Source organism: Myxocyprinus asiaticus, chromosome 38, assembly GCF_019703515.2.
Source record: "Myxocyprinus asiaticus isolate MX2 ecotype Aquarium Trade chromosome 38, UBuf_Myxa_2, whole genome shotgun sequence".
NCBI classification, from domain to species: Eukaryota; Metazoa; Chordata; class Actinopteri; order Cypriniformes; family Catostomidae; genus Myxocyprinus; species Myxocyprinus asiaticus.
In genome coordinates, this window is record NC_059381.1 from 1,245,736 (window position 1) to 1,263,525 (window position 17,790).

At 38.5% G+C, this 17,790-nt stretch overlaps 2 protein-coding genes across 2 annotated transcripts in view; one reads left to right on the forward strand and one right to left on the reverse strand.

Annotated features, from left to right (window-relative positions):
• The window catches only part of LOC127429087 (guanine nucleotide exchange factor subunit RIC1-like), a 259,906-nt gene that overhangs the window by 161,054 nt on the left and 81,062 nt on the right, over positions 1-17,790 (reverse strand). The gene's annotated exons all lie outside the window — the stretch shown is intronic.
• Positions 1-17,790, forward strand: part of LOC127429089 (endoplasmic reticulum metallopeptidase 1-like) — a 29,292-nt gene that overhangs the window by 5,238 nt on the left and 6,264 nt on the right. Inside the window, exons 3-14 of the mRNA XM_051677885.1 lie at positions 2,321-2,448; positions 2,959-3,064; positions 4,665-4,811; positions 4,945-5,037; positions 5,157-5,369; positions 7,416-7,636; positions 10,866-11,040; positions 13,795-13,985; positions 15,971-16,123; positions 16,197-16,399; positions 16,519-16,634; positions 16,838-17,001. Coding sequence (XP_051533845.1) covers positions 2,321-2,448; positions 2,959-3,064; positions 4,665-4,811; positions 4,945-5,037; positions 5,157-5,369; positions 7,416-7,636; positions 10,866-11,040; positions 13,795-13,985; positions 15,971-16,123; positions 16,197-16,399; positions 16,519-16,634; positions 16,838-17,001 — 1,910 coding nt within the window. The remainder of the gene's footprint in view (positions 1-2,320; positions 2,449-2,958; positions 3,065-4,664; positions 4,812-4,944; positions 5,038-5,156; positions 5,370-7,415; positions 7,637-10,865; positions 11,041-13,794; positions 13,986-15,970; positions 16,124-16,196; positions 16,400-16,518; positions 16,635-16,837; positions 17,002-17,790) is intronic.

Genomic DNA, 17,790 nt, shown 5'->3' on the forward strand with positions numbered 1-17,790 from the left:
GGCAGAGAATTACAAGTCGGTCAGTCTGCTGATTTAAATATGTCACCAAGGTCATGTTTTTCTAGCTGGTAAGCATAGTTGAGGATTTGTTGAAATTGCAGGAATGATTTGTGATACATCATGATTTGACTGGGGTTGAAAATGACAGTAAAGGAGAGCAAACCCTTTATTAATTAAAATGGTTATAATCTATATGAGTTTAGAGTGCGACACGTGTACACATGTGTTGTGTTAGCTGCGCATTTCACACCTGTTAAACCAAAAATACATTGCATTGCTTCATGGCATCAGTAGTTCATTTATTCCCAGTTCACACTCACACATTTGTATTTTTGTCTGATATTTCAAATATTGTTTTACTCTAAACGAAAGTATTTTGTAATGTGATTCACCTCAGAGCTGGTTGGTTTGATTCAAGATTATAGGTAGACTGATATATCTGTTTTACCGATTAATCGGTGCCGATAGTTGTATTTTTGGAACTATTGGTTATCGGCAAAAATCTATGCCGATAGTTGCCGATAGTTTTTCGTCATTTCAGAATAAGAGTCCCTGGTGTGTTTCGGGCTTGTTTATATGGAAAAGTCCCTCGTTATGCAACAAATCTTAATTTTTTCTTTTTATTAGGATTTTGGTTGAACAAAAAACTGCTTCTGGGACTTTGCCCGCCATAGTAAAGTAAAAAAATTGACATTCTATAAATCTATTTTAAAAACTATCAGTTGATTAATCGAGAAGGGTATAGCTGCAGGCAGTGCTCCAAAAAGGGTGTGAGCTCCAAATTGCCATTCATGATATAGGGAGCCCCTAACCTAACCCTTTCCCTAACCTTAACCGTGAGTGGAAGTGACGCCGCCTTTTGGAGTTGGCGCAACCCCCTTTTGGAGTAATCCCGCCCTCTTTTGGAGATTCCACCCCCATTTGGAGGTGTCTGGCCTGCAGCTATACCTACTTGGTTTAGTCGGTTACCGGCCTTTCCCACCAACTTATCGATAGTTATCGATATCGGCAAAATCCACTATCGGTCAACCTCTATTTAAGATCTATTTTGATACTTTTCTGGAGAAACTAAATGGGAATATATTAGAACCGAGGTAAAAACAATTTAAGAGTGTTATGCCTCTTTTCTGTTGTGATGTGATGTGAGGTGTGTGCACCCTCAGTCACCATGACACCCAGTTTCTCTGTAATTAAATGGGGTATGTGTGTTTGTGTTTGTGAGAGTTGAATTCACACTCTGTTACACTGAATTCAAAATGCGTGTCTCGACCCTTCCTGATGAATAAACTCTGTCAGATTGTTTAAAGTACAGATGATGGATCAATATATCAGTCAGACCAGTTAATATTTACTTACTTAGAGATTACTCACTTTTAACTTTACTCGCCAGAGGAAAACATACATTTTCTATTTTAAAAGTGAACTTTAAGGAAAACTTATGTAAAATAACCGCAATTTTTTATTTTCAACATTTTAATTTTTTTCTTGTATTTCATATCAGCCATCAGACTCTTTAAAACATCAACATTAGCAACTGAACAACAACAACTCGTTTCAGTCAAGCACTAATTTTTATGTGAAGTAGAGATGCACTAATGTATCTATCGGCTGCCGATATTTATCGGACAATTATTGACCAAATTAAAACCACCGGCATATCGGTCATAAGCATGAAAACGGCAATATGAAAAAACAATGGTTTATTTATAATTAATTAGTAACACACTTTGTAAAAAGTCTGTGAATTTAAATGCACAATCCAGAAATAATAATTTCCCAATAAGTTGTATTCTTTCTCGTTCTCGCATTAATGAGGAAAAAATGCCATATACGGACATGACCTTTGTAAAAGCGGCACTTACCTTTAGGCTACACAATGAGAGGAACCATCCAAAACCAGCAGAGTTTGACTTCTGAGACATCGGCATGATATCCATTAATACTGAATGACTGACTGAATTAAGACTGAAATCACAATATGGCTTTGTGCGATTACTAAACCTTAAAAGACTGTGTTTCTTCAGTCAGCACTGTGTGAGCAAGCGGCGCCCTCTAGCGGTCTGGACTGCATTATCCATTATCTATTTTACCACTATAATACAGAGTTTAAAAGGGGGTTTTGTTCCTTTGGTAAATTTTTTATTTTTCCATGATGTGGTTGACATTTCCATGGAGTTGCCCAACATATGTATAGTATGAATGTGTAAAGTTCTATCATATAAACTGTGAGTTCTGTTGTTTTAAACTGCAAAAACAGAAGTGAAGTTTTTTTTTAGATCCAATCCATGTTTAATGGAAATTATTTATTGCTGTTTTTCAGGGGCGAGTGATGATGCGGTGAGCTGCTCGGTGATGTTGGAGGTTTTACACTCTCTGGTGAATCTAACCACGCCTCTCAAACACGGAGTCATCTTCCTATTTAACGGTGCAGAGGAAAACATACTGCAGGTGGGAGAGATTACAGAACGATTGACCTCATCATGAGCATTAAATTAATTTGTGATGTCACAGTGAAGTGAATTCAGGAGTGAATTAATGAGAGAGAAGCTGGAACTGTGAAAAAACACCTGTAAATCTCTACTAAAGTAGAGGATCACTGCTTTATTTTAAGAATGTGAAATGCCAGAATAATAGTAGAGAGAATGATTTATTTCAGCTTTTATTTCTTTCATCACATCATATTTGTAAAGTTCAATTATAAGTGAACATCATGCGTTACATTTATTTAATGTAATTATTGTTTTGCATTACATTAATGCAAAATAAAAATGTTTATAATCATCATTAAAATAATGCTTGTTTTCTTAAATTCTTATTAAAGACACTTCCTGTGAAAGTGGCAAATGTGTGTATGTGCAGAACGGGTGTTTAAATGTTCAACTCTGTCACATTGAGTGTGTAAAAGTTCAGTTTGAGCCCTGACGCTGCACTCATAACACCTGTCTCTCTCTCTCTCAGGCGAGTCATGGCTTTATTACCCAGCATCCCTGGGCTCAACAGGTTCGAGCTTTTGTGAATCTGGAGGCTGCAGGTGTGGGGGGAAAAGAGGTGGTGTTTCAGACAGGTACATAAATAATCTGACCCAGATTTCTATTTTGAGCTGAATGTGTATTTATGTATTCAGAGTTCAACACCTGCAGCAGATGAAGAAATCTTTACTGTTGCTCGTCAGAATTAAAAGGCTAGTTCAGCCAAAAATTAAAATTGTGTCATCATTTACTCACCTTCATGTTGTTCCAAACGCATATGCCTTTCTTTCATCTGTGGCACACAAAAGTAGATTTATGCAGAATGTTCACGCTGCTCTTTTTCATGCAATGAAAGCTCACAGTGACCAGGGGCAAAGTTGTCTATATGACTTGTGCAAGTCTTCTGAAGTCATACGGCAGCTTTGTATAAGGAAACCCCCAAATTTACATCATTATTCACTGATAAGTGGATTTGTTTCCATCCGACCAATGTGTACAACAGATTTCTGACTTTGCAGCGGGGGAGCCTGTATATATTTAATAAAAAAACCTGCCATTATTGTTGCAAATGTTTGTTTTTTTTACTACACCTTGTCATATAAACACCCTGTCAGTAATGATACTGATTTAAAGGGACAGTTCACCCAAAAATGAAATTTATTTCATCATTTACTTACCCTCATGCTATCCCAGATGTGTACGACTTTCTTTCTTCTGCAGAACACAAATGAAAATTTTTTAGAAGAATATTTCAGCTCTGCAGGTCCATACAATATAAGTGAATGGTGACCAGAACTTTGAAGCTCCAAAAAGAACATAAAAGCAACATAAAAGTAATCCATACGACTCCAGTGGTTTAATCCATGTCTTCTGAAGAGATATGATAGGTGTGGGTGAGAAGCAGATCAATATTTAAGTCCTTTTTAACTATAAATTCTCCTCCCTGCCCAGTAGGTGGCGATATGCATGAAGAATGCAAATAACCAAAAACAGAAGAAAGCGAAAGTGGAGATTTAAAGTAAAAAAAGGACTTAAATATTGATCTGTTTCTCACCCACACCTATCATATCACTTCAGAAGACATGGATTAAACCACTGGAGTCTTATGGATTACTTTTATGCTGCATTTAGTGCTTTTTGGAACTTCAACGTTCAGGTCACCATCCACTTGCATTGTATGAACCTGCAGAGCTGAAATATTCTTCTGAAAATCTTAATTTGTGTTCTGCAGAAGAAAGAAAGTCATACATATCTTACTTATCTATAATTTTCATTTTTGGGTGAACTGTCCCTTTAAGTCTCACAAATCATGCTTAATTTCCTAAAGTGAACTTCAAAGTGAAATGTTGATTCAGTAACCGCTCTGATTGATTCAATGAGTCATTCAGTAAAGATTTCGTCAGACTTGTGAGTCTTTTGAAGTATTAAAAGAACTGGTTCAAAAGAGTCATTTGCTCATGAATCAGACTACACTGGTCAGACTGTGTTTTCTTGCCATTATTTTACGATACACTGTCTTTTCATCTCATTGCATTCATTTGAGACTGCAAGATCACAACTCAGGTACATTTTATTTACTAAAGAAAGTATTTTGCTGTGGATTCAGTAGCGGCAGAGCGCTGGTGAGTAAATGATGAGAGAATTTTACATTTTTGTGAAAATAAATGATGAGCCTCAGTTGTGTGTCTCTATAAGGTCCAGAGAACCCATGGTTAGTTCAGGCGTATGTCCGTGCTGCTGTTCACCCGTTTGCATCAGTGGTCGGACAGGAAGTGTTCCAGAGCGGCGTTATTCCCTCGGACACAGACTTCAGAATCTATAGGGATTTTGGGAATATTCCTGGTATGTGAAACACACTCACAAACATCAGGAGAATTCTCATATTTGCAGATGCTTGTCATGTGTTAATGAAAGTATTTGTTTGTTTGTATAATTGCACAGTAACAATGTTTTCTTCTCTCATTGTGTTGTGTAGGAATAGATCTTGCATTTATAGAAAACGGTTTCATCTACCACACTAAATATGACACTCCAGACCGCATCCACACCGACTCCATCCAGAGAGCAGGTGAGACTCTTGAGAAAACTCGTATAACAAACATGCAGCATTTAATTTCCACAGAATCAAAGACTAAAACTATAAAGTATTTATGCTTCAATGAATGTGTAACATTTATATTGCACCAGGTGACAACATCCTGTCTGTGCTCAAACACCTGGTGATGTCAGAGGAACTGGGCAACTCTTCTGAATATCGCCATGGCAACATGGTTTTCTTTGATCTGCTGGGCATAACGGTGGTGGCGTACCCCGCCCGAGTCGGCACCATCATAAACTGTATGGCTGCTGTGGCAACCCTCATCTACCTGGGCAGGAAGTGCGTGCTGCCTAGCAATGTGGGTACGTGCGTGATAAACAAAATGTTTTATTGTTATGTGTACAGTCGACCCATATGGGGATTTTCTAATTCTAATACGTAATTATTTTTTGTAATTCAAATGTTTATTTATCAGATTTCACAAAAATAACCACAAAAATATATTTTTTCAAAAAATATAAAATACATATTTTAAAAATATATACCAAATATATATAACATTAAATTGCATTAACTTTGTTAAATAATATACAGTTTTATTTATTTAAAAATAAAATACAATTTTGGTAAATAATTCTATAGAAAAAAAAGAGGCATTAAAATGTTACAGTGTAAGGTATACAATCTTTATTTAACTGTTTGTCTTTTGTTAACTGGTGCAGTAACCGAGTTTACAGTTTCTACTAGAGGTCGACCGATAGTGGATTTTGCCGATACCGATAACTAAGGTGGTGGAAAAGGCAGATAACCGATTAATCGGCAGATAGTTTTTAAAATCATTTTATAGAATGATCAAAATATTTTTAGCATTTCCTAAAACAGTTTATTGTGCAATCAAAATCCCAATAATAACCAGAAGAATGAAGATTTGTGCATAATGTGGGACTTTTAACTATAAACAATGCTGCAATACACTGCAGAATAGGCCCCTTTTCTAAAAGTATTCAACAAATTAAGCTTTTTATAGTGTAGATATTCACAAGATGAAGAGTTTTGTATATAAATGTAGATTTTTGCAGACAAAAAGCAACTATCGGCACCGATTAATCGGTAAAACCGATATATCGGTCTGACTCAATAATTAAAAAATTATTATAGATTTTTATACCACAGTTACAAAAATGGACATTGATATATTTTCAATACCTATATTTCAATTTGAAAATGGAAATATATGTTATTAAATTATGTTATAGAGCTGATATCTATAGCATAAATGCATTTTCACGAGTAGAATTTCACATTTCTATCTTTCACTCCTATTCAAAGCACAATTATCTATAATTAATTCTTTACTAGTTGAAATTCCAATTTCACTCATAAGCAATGCACTTCTTAGTAGTAAAATGGATCACTTTTGATATCAATAATTACATTGTTACTAGTGCAAATGTCCATTCCTGATATCAACTCTATTGCATCTAGTAAAAATCCACATTTTTAATAGCAGTAATTTGGTTTTCTCTAGTGGCAATGTTAACTTCAGTAATCTATAATGTAGTAAAAAGCCTTTTTAGATATCTTAAATCACTCTCCAATATGTTGATATCCAGACATCTGAAATACCCAATTTTTTGCTGATAACCGATATTTCCAAAGAGCAACTATCGGCACCGATTAATCGGTTAAACCGATATATCAGTGTACCTTTAATTTGCACTGTAAAAAAATAAGCCCTGATATTGGAATGATACAATAATTAAAAAATCATTATATTTATTTTTACCACAGATACAGAAATGGACACTGATATATCATCAATCTCTATATTTCCATTTGCTAAATAAGGTTATATGTTATTAAAAATTATGTTATAGAGCAAAGATTAAACTAAAGTTATATGACCCCCTGAAATCTCAAGATTAATTAAAAAATTTGACCCCAAAAATTATTTGGATTTTTAATAAAAATTATTTTTATTTTTTTCAGAATATAGGAAACCCAGTTATCCTTAGAAATATAATATGAACGTGTCCAGAATTGTCCGTTCCGCATTCAATTCAATTCTATTTTTTTTTCATATTGTGCTTTTTACAATACATATTGTTTCAAAGTAGCTTTACAGAAATAGAATAAAAAAATAAAAATAAAAATAGTGCATTACAAACCCGTCCAGTGATCAAGACTAATGCAACAGCTCCCTCAGTTGTTTAATAGGTATGTTTTTAGTTGTTTTACCTATTATCATATTTTAACCTGCCATGATTTTTGCCATGAAAATAGCCATAGAAGCTGCTATTGTGTTAAAAACAAACAAACAAACAAATAGATGAGGAAGAAACCTTGGGAGGAACACAGACATAGCTTAGACGAGTAGTTAAATGTGTCATGTCTCTGTCTCGCTGCAGGTGGGCGGTACGTCCGTGAGCTGCTGTATGCGACGTGTGTGGCGGTTTTGAGTTGGTTCGTCACTCTGTTGACGGTTCTGATCGTGTCTCTGTTGGTGACTTTGATGGGTCGCTCCATGTTCTGGTACAGTCACTTCTATGCCTCTGTGTGCCTGTATGGATCTGCTGCTGTCGGCAAGATGATTCTGATACACACGCTGGCCAAGAACCTGTACTACGGGGTGAGCTACGGGACAAAACACACAACATATTAATTACACAATTGATCTTTAAACAATTTATCTGTTGAGTTGACGAAATCACCTGATTTCAGCTGTTCTGCCTTGAACAAATCTCTGAGCCTCTGTGAAAGATTAGATGTCTTCAAACTTCATCCAGTCACATGTTCTTCCTCAGAAGTGCTCATTGTACTGTCAGCCAATCAGATCGGAGCTTGTGATTTTTAGAAAGCTCTATGATTGTTAGCGTACCGTCTGGGGTTACAAATGAGTTTAATGTCGAAATTTATTGCAGGATGTCTATGGCAAGCTGAATTGAATTATCATTAAAAAAAAATATATATATATATATATATATATTTTAACTAGTAAAAAAAAAAAAAAAAGTGCATTTGTATTATTAAAAAAATGGCATTTTTACTAGTAGAATTTCACAATTCACTCCAATTGAAAACACAGTTGCAGATATCTAAAATTAATTTGTTGAAATTCCAATTTCACATCAGCAATGCACTTCTTACTAGTAAACATTATCATTTTGATATCAATAGTTACATTTTCACTAGTACAAATGTCCATTCCTGACATTAACTAGTAAAAATGCTCATTTTTGATATTAGTAATTTGGTTTTCACTAGTGGCAATGCTAATTTTAGATATCTGAAATGTGATTTTAACTAGTAAAAATCACTCTTAAATTTGTTGATGTAATGAACGACCTCAAGTGATTCATCGCTTTTAATAGTCTGAACAAAGAAAGACCTGTACGATATCTGATGTATAAAGTAAACCATAACGTGTGTTTGAGGGTGTGTGTGTTGTTTAAACAGTGATAACATCTCAACCACAAATTAATTTCTCAGTGTAAGCCTCATTCTTACTATCTTGATATTTTAGTTTTGTCTCTCTCTCTCTCTGTCACAAAGACGCACACACACACACACACACACACACGCACTTACACACACACACATGCGCACACACACGCACTTACATGCGCGCACTTACGCACGCACGCACACACACACACACAGACACACACATGGACACAAACACACAAGGGGACACACACAAGGACACACGCACTTACACGCGCGCACACACGCACTTACGCGCGCGCACACACGCACTTACACGCGCGCACACATGCACTTACGCACTCACGCACGCACGCACACACACACAGACACATGCACACTCACACACACACACACACATGCACACAGACACACACATGGACACAAACACACAAGGGGACACACACACACAAGGACACATGCACACACACACATACACACGCGCGCACACACGCATGCACGCATACACTCACACACAGGCACACACACACACTTACACACACGCGCGCACTTACGCACGCACACTCACACACGCACACAGACACACACATGGACACAAACACACAAGGGGACACACACACAAGGACACGCACACACATACACAGACACACACACACAGGCACACACACGCACTTACACACACAGGCACACACGCACTTACACGCGCGCACACACGCACTTACACGCGCACACACACACGCACTTACGCATGCACACACGCACACACACAGACACATGCACACACACACATGCACACAGACACACACATGGACACAAACACACAAGGGGACACACACACACAAGGACACATGCACACACACACATACACACGCGCGCACACGCATGCGCGCATACACTCACACACAGGCACACACACGCACTTACACACACGCGCGCACTTACGCACGCACACTCACACACACGCACACAGACACACACATGGACACAAACACACAAGGGGACACACACACAAGGACACACGCACACACATACACAGACACACACACACAGGCACACACACGCACTTACACGCGCGCGCACACACGCACTTACGCATGCACACGCACACACACAGACACATGCACACTCACACACACTCACACACATGCACACAGACACACACATGGACACAAACACACAAGGGGACACACACACACAAGGACACATGCACACACACACACATACACACGCGCGCACACACGCATGCGCGCATACACTCACACACAGGCACACACACGCACTTACACACACGCGCGCACTTACGCACGCACACTCACACACACACGCACAGACACATACATGGACACAAACACACAAGGGGACACACACACAAGGACACACGCACACACATACACAGACACACACACACAGGCACACACACGCACTTACACACACAGGCACACATACGCACTTACACGCGCGCACACACACGCACTTACGCATGCACGCACACACACACAGACACATGCACTCTCACACACACTCACACACATGCACACAGACACACACATGGACACAAACACACAAGGGGACACACACACACACACGCGACACACACACACACACGCGCGCACACACACATGCGCGCATACACACAGACACATGCACACACACACTCACACACATGCACACAGACACACACATTCACGGACACATACACACACTCACACTCACACACATAAACAGACACACACACACACACAGACACACTCACACACATAAACAGACACACACAAACTCACAAACATACACACACTCACACAGACACACACACACACACACACACACACACACACACACACACACTTCAGAATGCTGTACTCTGTGCTGATGCACCTGAACACAAATATCTGCTCTAGTTCATTCCCAGTAGACTGTTGCTGTGCTCTCATTGGCTGATTCAGAGTCACTGTGTAAGACTCGAGCGTCACGCTTCATATGGATGTGTGTGCATTTGTGTATTTTATGTAAGATACCCTCAATAGTCTCCTGGTTAACTGGAACGTTGTCTCTACAATAATGATAATTCAGGTTTCATGTTTATTTCTCAGACGTTTGCCATCTAAACGCAACGCTGAAAGACAACAATACCTATAAACAAACACCAGTAACATTTACTATTACTGACATTGTAGCTTGTATGACCCTGTAATTTCAACAGCACCATGGCAACATTTACAAAGACAGCATCTCAGTTAAAGAGGTTAATCATATTTTCAGATGCCTTGAATGTACAGCAGAAATACTGTCCCAATACTTATGGCGGGCAGTGTAAATACCATGATATATACTGTATGGAATTATCATCTGATACAGTACCACCACAGTTGTGTTTGTGATGATGATGTGTAACATTTATCTTTTGTCTCTCTCAGAATGTTCGTCGTGTGGAGTTGGGCGAGCTGTTTTTTGACGTCAGTTTGCTGATGTGGTGTTTTGCGCTGTTTTTTCTCACTCATCGTGGTCTGTGTTCAGCGTATGTGCCCATGATGATGGTGGTGTTTCCTCTGAGCAGCAAACTTCTGCTCAAAAAACACTTCACACAGAGAGGTGAGAACTAAACCACAACTGATTCTGTTCACAATTCAATCAATCAACTCCTGTTTGCTGTGATGTGAGGTTGTGTCTGTTCCATGCAATTTAACTTTTACACCTTATTTCATTGAGGATATTTTTACGAAACAGCTTTGAAAGATGCTACAATATGAGGAAAGTCAAATATTTCTACTAGAGGTCGACCGATAGTGGATTTAGCAGACATCGATGACTAAGGTGGTGGAAAAGGCAGATAACCGATTAATCGGCCGATAGTTTTTAAATTGGTTTATAGAATGTTAAACAAATAACGTAATCTTTCCTTACCATTTTGGGCACAGACACAGAGGCTACAAGAGTTCAAAATGAACAAAGATTTGCTGCATAATGCGGGACTTTTAACTATAAACAAGCCAAAACACACTGCGACTTTTATTCTGAAATGACGGAGACTTGACTGTGTTACAATACTCAGCAGTTAAGTAGGCTATTTACCAAATTAAGCTTTTTATAGCCTATATATTCACTAAATGATGGGTTTCATGTGTGTGTGTGTGTATGTATATATGTGTGTGTGTATATATGTACACTGGTGGCCAAAAGTTTGGAATAATGTACAGATTTTGCCGTTTTGAAAGGAAATTGGTACTTAAATTCACCAAAGTGGCATTCAACTGATCACAAAGTATAGTCAGGACATTACTGATGTAAAAAACAGCACCATCGCTATTTGAAAAAAGTCATTTTTCTTTCTTCCCAATTTGGAATGCCCAATTCCCAATGCGCTCTAAGTCCTCGTGGTGGCGTAGTGACTCGCCTCAATCCGGGTGGTGGAGGACGAATCTCAGTCGCCTCTGAGACCGTCAATCCGTGCATCTTATCACGTGGCTTGTTGAGCGCGTTACCGTGGAGACATAGTGCGTGTGGAGGCTTCACGCTGTTCTCCGCAGCATCCACGCACAACTCACCACGCACCCCACCGAGAGTGAGAACCACATTATAGCGGCCACGAGGAGGTTACCCCATGTGACTCTACCCTCCCTAGCAACCGGGCCAATTTGGTTGCTTAGGAGACCTGGCTGGAGTCACTCAGCACACCCTGGGATTCGAACTCGTGAGTCCAGGTGTGATAGTCAGCGTCTTTACCCGCTGAGCTACCCAGGCCCCGAAAAAATTTATTTGTGCTCAAATCTAGACAGTCCCCATTTCCAGCAGCCATCACTCCAACACCTTATCCTTGAGTAATCATGCTAAATTGATCATTTGGTACTAGAAAATCACTTGCCATTATATCAAACACAGCTGAAAGATATTTGGTTCATTAAATGAAGCTTAACATTGTCTTTGTGTTTGTTTTTGAGTTGCCACAGTATACAATAGACTGGCATGTCTTAAGGTCAATATTAGGTCAAAAATGGCAAAAAAGAAACAGCTTTCTCTAGAAACTTCTCAGTCAATCATTGTTTTGAAGAATGAAGGCTATACAATGCTTGAAATTACCAAAAAACTGAAGATTTCATCCAAAGGTGTACACTACAGTCTTCAAAGACAAAGGACAACTGGCTCTAACAAGGACAGAAAGAGATGTGGAAGACCAGATGTACAACTAAACAAGAGGATAAGTACATCAGAGTCTCTAGTTTGAGAAATAGACGCCTCACATGTCCTCAGCTGACAGCTTCATTGAATTCTACCCGCTCAACACCAGTTTCATGTACAACAGTAAAGAGAAGACTCAGGGGTGCAGGCCTTATGGGAAGAATTGCAAAGAAAAAGCCACTTTTGAAACAGAAAAACAAAAAGAAAAGGTTAGAGTGGGCAAAGAAACACAGAATTCTTTTTCCAAATTGTAATAGTCATTTTTCATGTTATTAATGTCCTGACTATACATTATGATCAGTTGAATGCCACTTTGGTGAATAAAAGTACCAATTTCTTTCCATCAGAGCAAAATCTGTACATTATTCCAAACTTGGCCGCCAGTGTGTGTGTGTGTATGTGTATATATATATATATATACACAGCCACAACATTAAAACCACCTGCCTAATATTGTGTAGGTCCCCCTCGTGCCGCCAAAACAGCGTCAACCCGCATCTCAGAATAGCATTCAGTGATGATGTTCTTCTCACCACAATTGTACAGAGTGGTTATCTGAGTTACCGTAGACTTTGTCAGTTCAAACCAGTCTGGCCATTCTCTGTTGACCTCTCTCATCAACAAGGCGTTTCTGTCAACAACATTCGGCATAGATTTTTGCAGATAACTGATAGTTCCAAAAATAACAATCTGCACCGATTAATCGTAAAACCGATATATCGGTCTACCTCTAATGATGACTTTAAATCACTCCATGAAGCAATTAAGTCAAAATTGACTGTTTACTTTCTTAACATTCCTGGTGTTATTGTGAATGATTCACTGGTGCATTGTATTCTTTGTATTGCTCCGCCTCTAAAATGACTTTCCTTTTCTGCTGATGTCATCAAGTACTCTTGTTTTTCATTCACCTGTCATAGAGAGACACTTTATACAATTCAATTAAGTACTTATGGATGCAATCAATATGGGTTGTGAATGGGGTTTATGTTGATTTGAATAGATTCATTCCGAAAGCAGAAATCAGGGCACAGGTGTATCAAGTAGGTTTTAGATGAATTTCAACTCTAGTGACTCAAATGACTATGAAGTGGCTGATTAGCTTAACGTTTTAATGTTTTTTTAATGAGTTTTTTTTTTTATGTGAGTGTTTGTGTTGTTATTGTACAGGAGCGTCGCTGCAGTATTCAGTTCTGTATCTGACGGGTCTCGCGCTGCCGTACGTTCACATCATATTTCTCATCTGGATCGTCTTCGAGATCTTCACACCCATTCTGGGTCGCAGCGGAACGGAAATCCCGCCTGACGTCGTCCTGGCTTCTCTTGTTACCCTGGCAACCGTTATTCTCTCTTCATATTTTGTGAGTGGTGCAGACTTGCTATAACATAATAATGTGATTTTCTGATGATGTATCACATTAATGTTATTTTTCGCCATATTCTGAAACAGTAAAACAAAAATGTATAAATGAATATTGTGTCATCTTATCTCACGGGTCCAACTGATCCTTCGCTAAGGTTCGCCCCTCATCTTTAGTTATTGATTAATTTATTAGGTAATTATTAACATTTATCTTGGAGCAAATGTAGGTGTCCTTACTGATGTTATACATGTTTATTTGAGAATTTTATTAAGTAGGTGTGGTGATGGGGGCGTGGCCGAGCGACGTCCTTGGAGAGCGAAGCCCAGAGAGAGAGTATGGTAAGGGTTGACACCTGTGGGAAATCACCTCTAACAGCTGTTTTGTGTTTGCAGTGAGAGCGGAGAGGGATTTAAAGGGCGATCCAGACCGCTGGAGAGGGGAGAGAGAGAGAGTGACACACGATCCTTACTGTGTATGTGTGTGTGTGTGTGTGTGTGTGTGTGTGTGTGTGTGTGTGTGTTTGTCTGCTGGAGAGCAAGAGCTTTGTGGTACACTGGAACATGTAAAAATAAAGATTTACTTCGACTGTTCACCTGGCCCCGCCTCCTCCTTCGTCCAAGAGCTAGAGACTTGTCACAGTGGTGCCGAAACCCTGGAATTTGTTTGGAGGAAGGAGGCGGGGCCAGGTGAACAGTCGAAGTAAATCTTTATTTTTACACATACCACAAAGCTCTTGCTCTCCAGCAGACAAACACACACACACACACACACACACACACACACAGTCAGGATCGTGTGTCACTCTCTCTCTCCAGCGGTCTGGATTGCCCTTTAAATCCCTCTCCGCTCTCACTGCAAACACAAAACAGCTGTTAGAGGTGATTTCCCACAGGTGTCAACCCTTACCGTACTCACTTTCTTGGCCTCACTCTCCACAGACATTGCTCGGCCACGCCCCCATCACCACAGTAGGGATGCACCGATATTTTGGCCCAAAACAAATCATAGGCCGATACCGATATTTTGCATCTTACCTTATTTTGTCATCAGATCAGATTTACTTTGGAATTGTGCTTTACAAATGTACAACGAGGTACACAAGCCTTTTCAGTGTACATATACAAAAATGACTAAGTATGATAACATGATGACTGATATGAAAAAAAGGTTAATTTGTTCTTTTAAATCATTTTTGCACTTCTGCTTTTGCAGTTTAAAACAACAAATTTCACATGTGTGTATTGTATATGATAGAACATACATTTATTCTATACATATGTTGGGCAGTTTCTACAGAAATGTCAACCACATCATGGAAAAATAAAACACTTTATCAGAAGGAACAAAACCCCCTTTTAAACTCTGTATTATAGTGGTAAAATAGATAATGGATAATGCAGTCCAGACCGCTAGAGGGCGCCGCTTGCTCACACAGTGCTGACTGAAGAAACACAGTTTTTTAAGGTTTAGTAATCGCACAAAGCCATATTGTGATTTCAATCTTAATTCAATCAATCATGCAGTATTAATGGATATCATACCGATGTCTCAGAAGTCAAAGTCTGCTGGTTTCAAAGAGTTTTGGATGGTTTCCTCTCATCGTGTAGCCTATAGGTAAGTGCCACTTTCACAACTGTCACGTCTGTTTATGGCGGTTTTTCCACATTAATGTAAACAAAAATTAAATATTACTTGTTCTTAGTGCCAAACCTTCTACATATCTGGATTGTGCATTTAAATTCACAGAGTTTTTACACAGTGTATTACTAACTAATTATAAACAAGCCATCGGTTTTTCATTTAAGCGTTTTCAAGGTTATAACCGAAATATTGATTGGTTTCAATTTGGTCAATAATTGGCAGATAAATATCGGTAGCCGATACATCAGTGCATCCCTGTTTTATCGTAGTTTTGGATAATTTCCTGACCAAACACACCAGACGTCCAATTAGAAAAGAGTTGATAATATTTCTCTCCACAGATGCATTTGATCTATCTGGCTCGCAGTACGAAGCGGATCTTGGTTGGTCTTGGATCAGTGTTTGTGCTGATGTTTATGCTGGTCTCATGTGGTCTGTTCTTTCCATATTCTGCTGACTCGTCCAGTCCACGACCCAAACGCATCTTCATGCAGGTAACACAATCACTGATCTGGCTCCGGGATTTCAGTTGAACCTGCCGGTGACTCTCTGATTCTCTGTTCTCAGCACATCACACGCACCTTCCACGCGCTGGACGGATCTGTGGAGCGCTCCGACTCCGGTCTGTGGATTAACAGTCTGGATTACACAGGAATGCAGTACATAACACCACATATACCAGATATAAATGACAGCATCCGCATGCGCTGTCAGGAGAATATGCCCTTCTGCGGGTTTCCGTGGTTCCTGCCGGTCAAACTCCTTGTCAAGTGAGTGTTCTGGAAACGGGAGTGAGATTATAATGAGATCTGGTGCTTTATGATAGAGAACAATCACACGCTTCTGGCATAATGTCAAGCATGTTATTCAAACACACTTTTTGTTTTAGGAAAAACTGGTATCTTCCAGCTCCTGAAGTCTCTCCCAGATCTCCACTGGAGTTTAGACTGATATCCAGACAGGAAACGGAATGGGGGACCGTTAAAATGACCTTTGAGGCCAAAGGCAAGAACCAGATTTCAGGGTGATGTTGTCATGAATACTTGTGTTTGTCACTTTCAGGTTTTGTCTTAGTGTCTGGAACGAGTTTATATCACATGTGTAATCCATGTGTATAATCTGTGTGTATAATCTGTGTGTGTAATCTGTGTGTGTAATCTGTGTGTGTAATCTGTGTGTGTAATCTGGCACATTCTTCTGTCACTCAGGGCCAAGTCACATGTCTCTGTATTTACTGCCGCACGCCGGCGCGTCTCTTACCAGCTGGTCGTTTGGTGACGGCACGCCTCAGTTCGACCTGAGTGGAGAATATTTCATATTTTACTCTCATGGTCTCGATGCACCTGCGTGGAACTTCTGGTTTGAGATACAGGTGAGTTTGTTAAATTATAAATATTATAAATATAAAAAATTATATTTATAATTATAAATATAATTTATAATTATTATATATTTAAATTATAAATATAAAAAATAAATATTTAATTTAATTTTATTTTAGATTTGTATACAAATTTAATTTAGATAAAATAAAATTAATATAAAATTTAGATAAAATTATATAAAATAAAAATTTATTATCATATTAAATTAATATAAAATTTAGATAAAATTCAATAAAAATTAATTTAATGTCAAATTAAATAAAATAAATTTTAGATGAATTTAAAGGTAAATTCAATTAAATTAAAAGGATTTTTTTATTCCACCTAAGACATGAATGTTGCTTTGGTTAAATCCGTTTTAAAAGATTCTAGTTTCTAGAAAAACCTGTTTTATTCTACATAGATAAAGGTTTTCCTCTCTCCGAAGCTCTCATAGTGGAAGGTTATTGTCTTTTAATGGGAATGGGAATGGGAATGGTCACGCACCCCTCTAGTAACTCCACTATTATCAGACACTTTCAGTAATGAAATTTAATGAATCATGGTTAGAAATTGACAAGCAGAACTTTACCTCAAAATAACTTGGTCTAACTTTAATTGTGAATTTGATGTGAAATTTGCTAGTGTAAAAAATAAAATTAAAAATGGCACAATGTAAATGTAACCTTTTCAGATTCCAAGTACAACACAAACAGAGACACGCTGATAAAGAAAACTTTAAAAAGCGGCACAAAAAATCTTTAACTCAAAAGTGATGAAAATGTATGTGTGTTTTT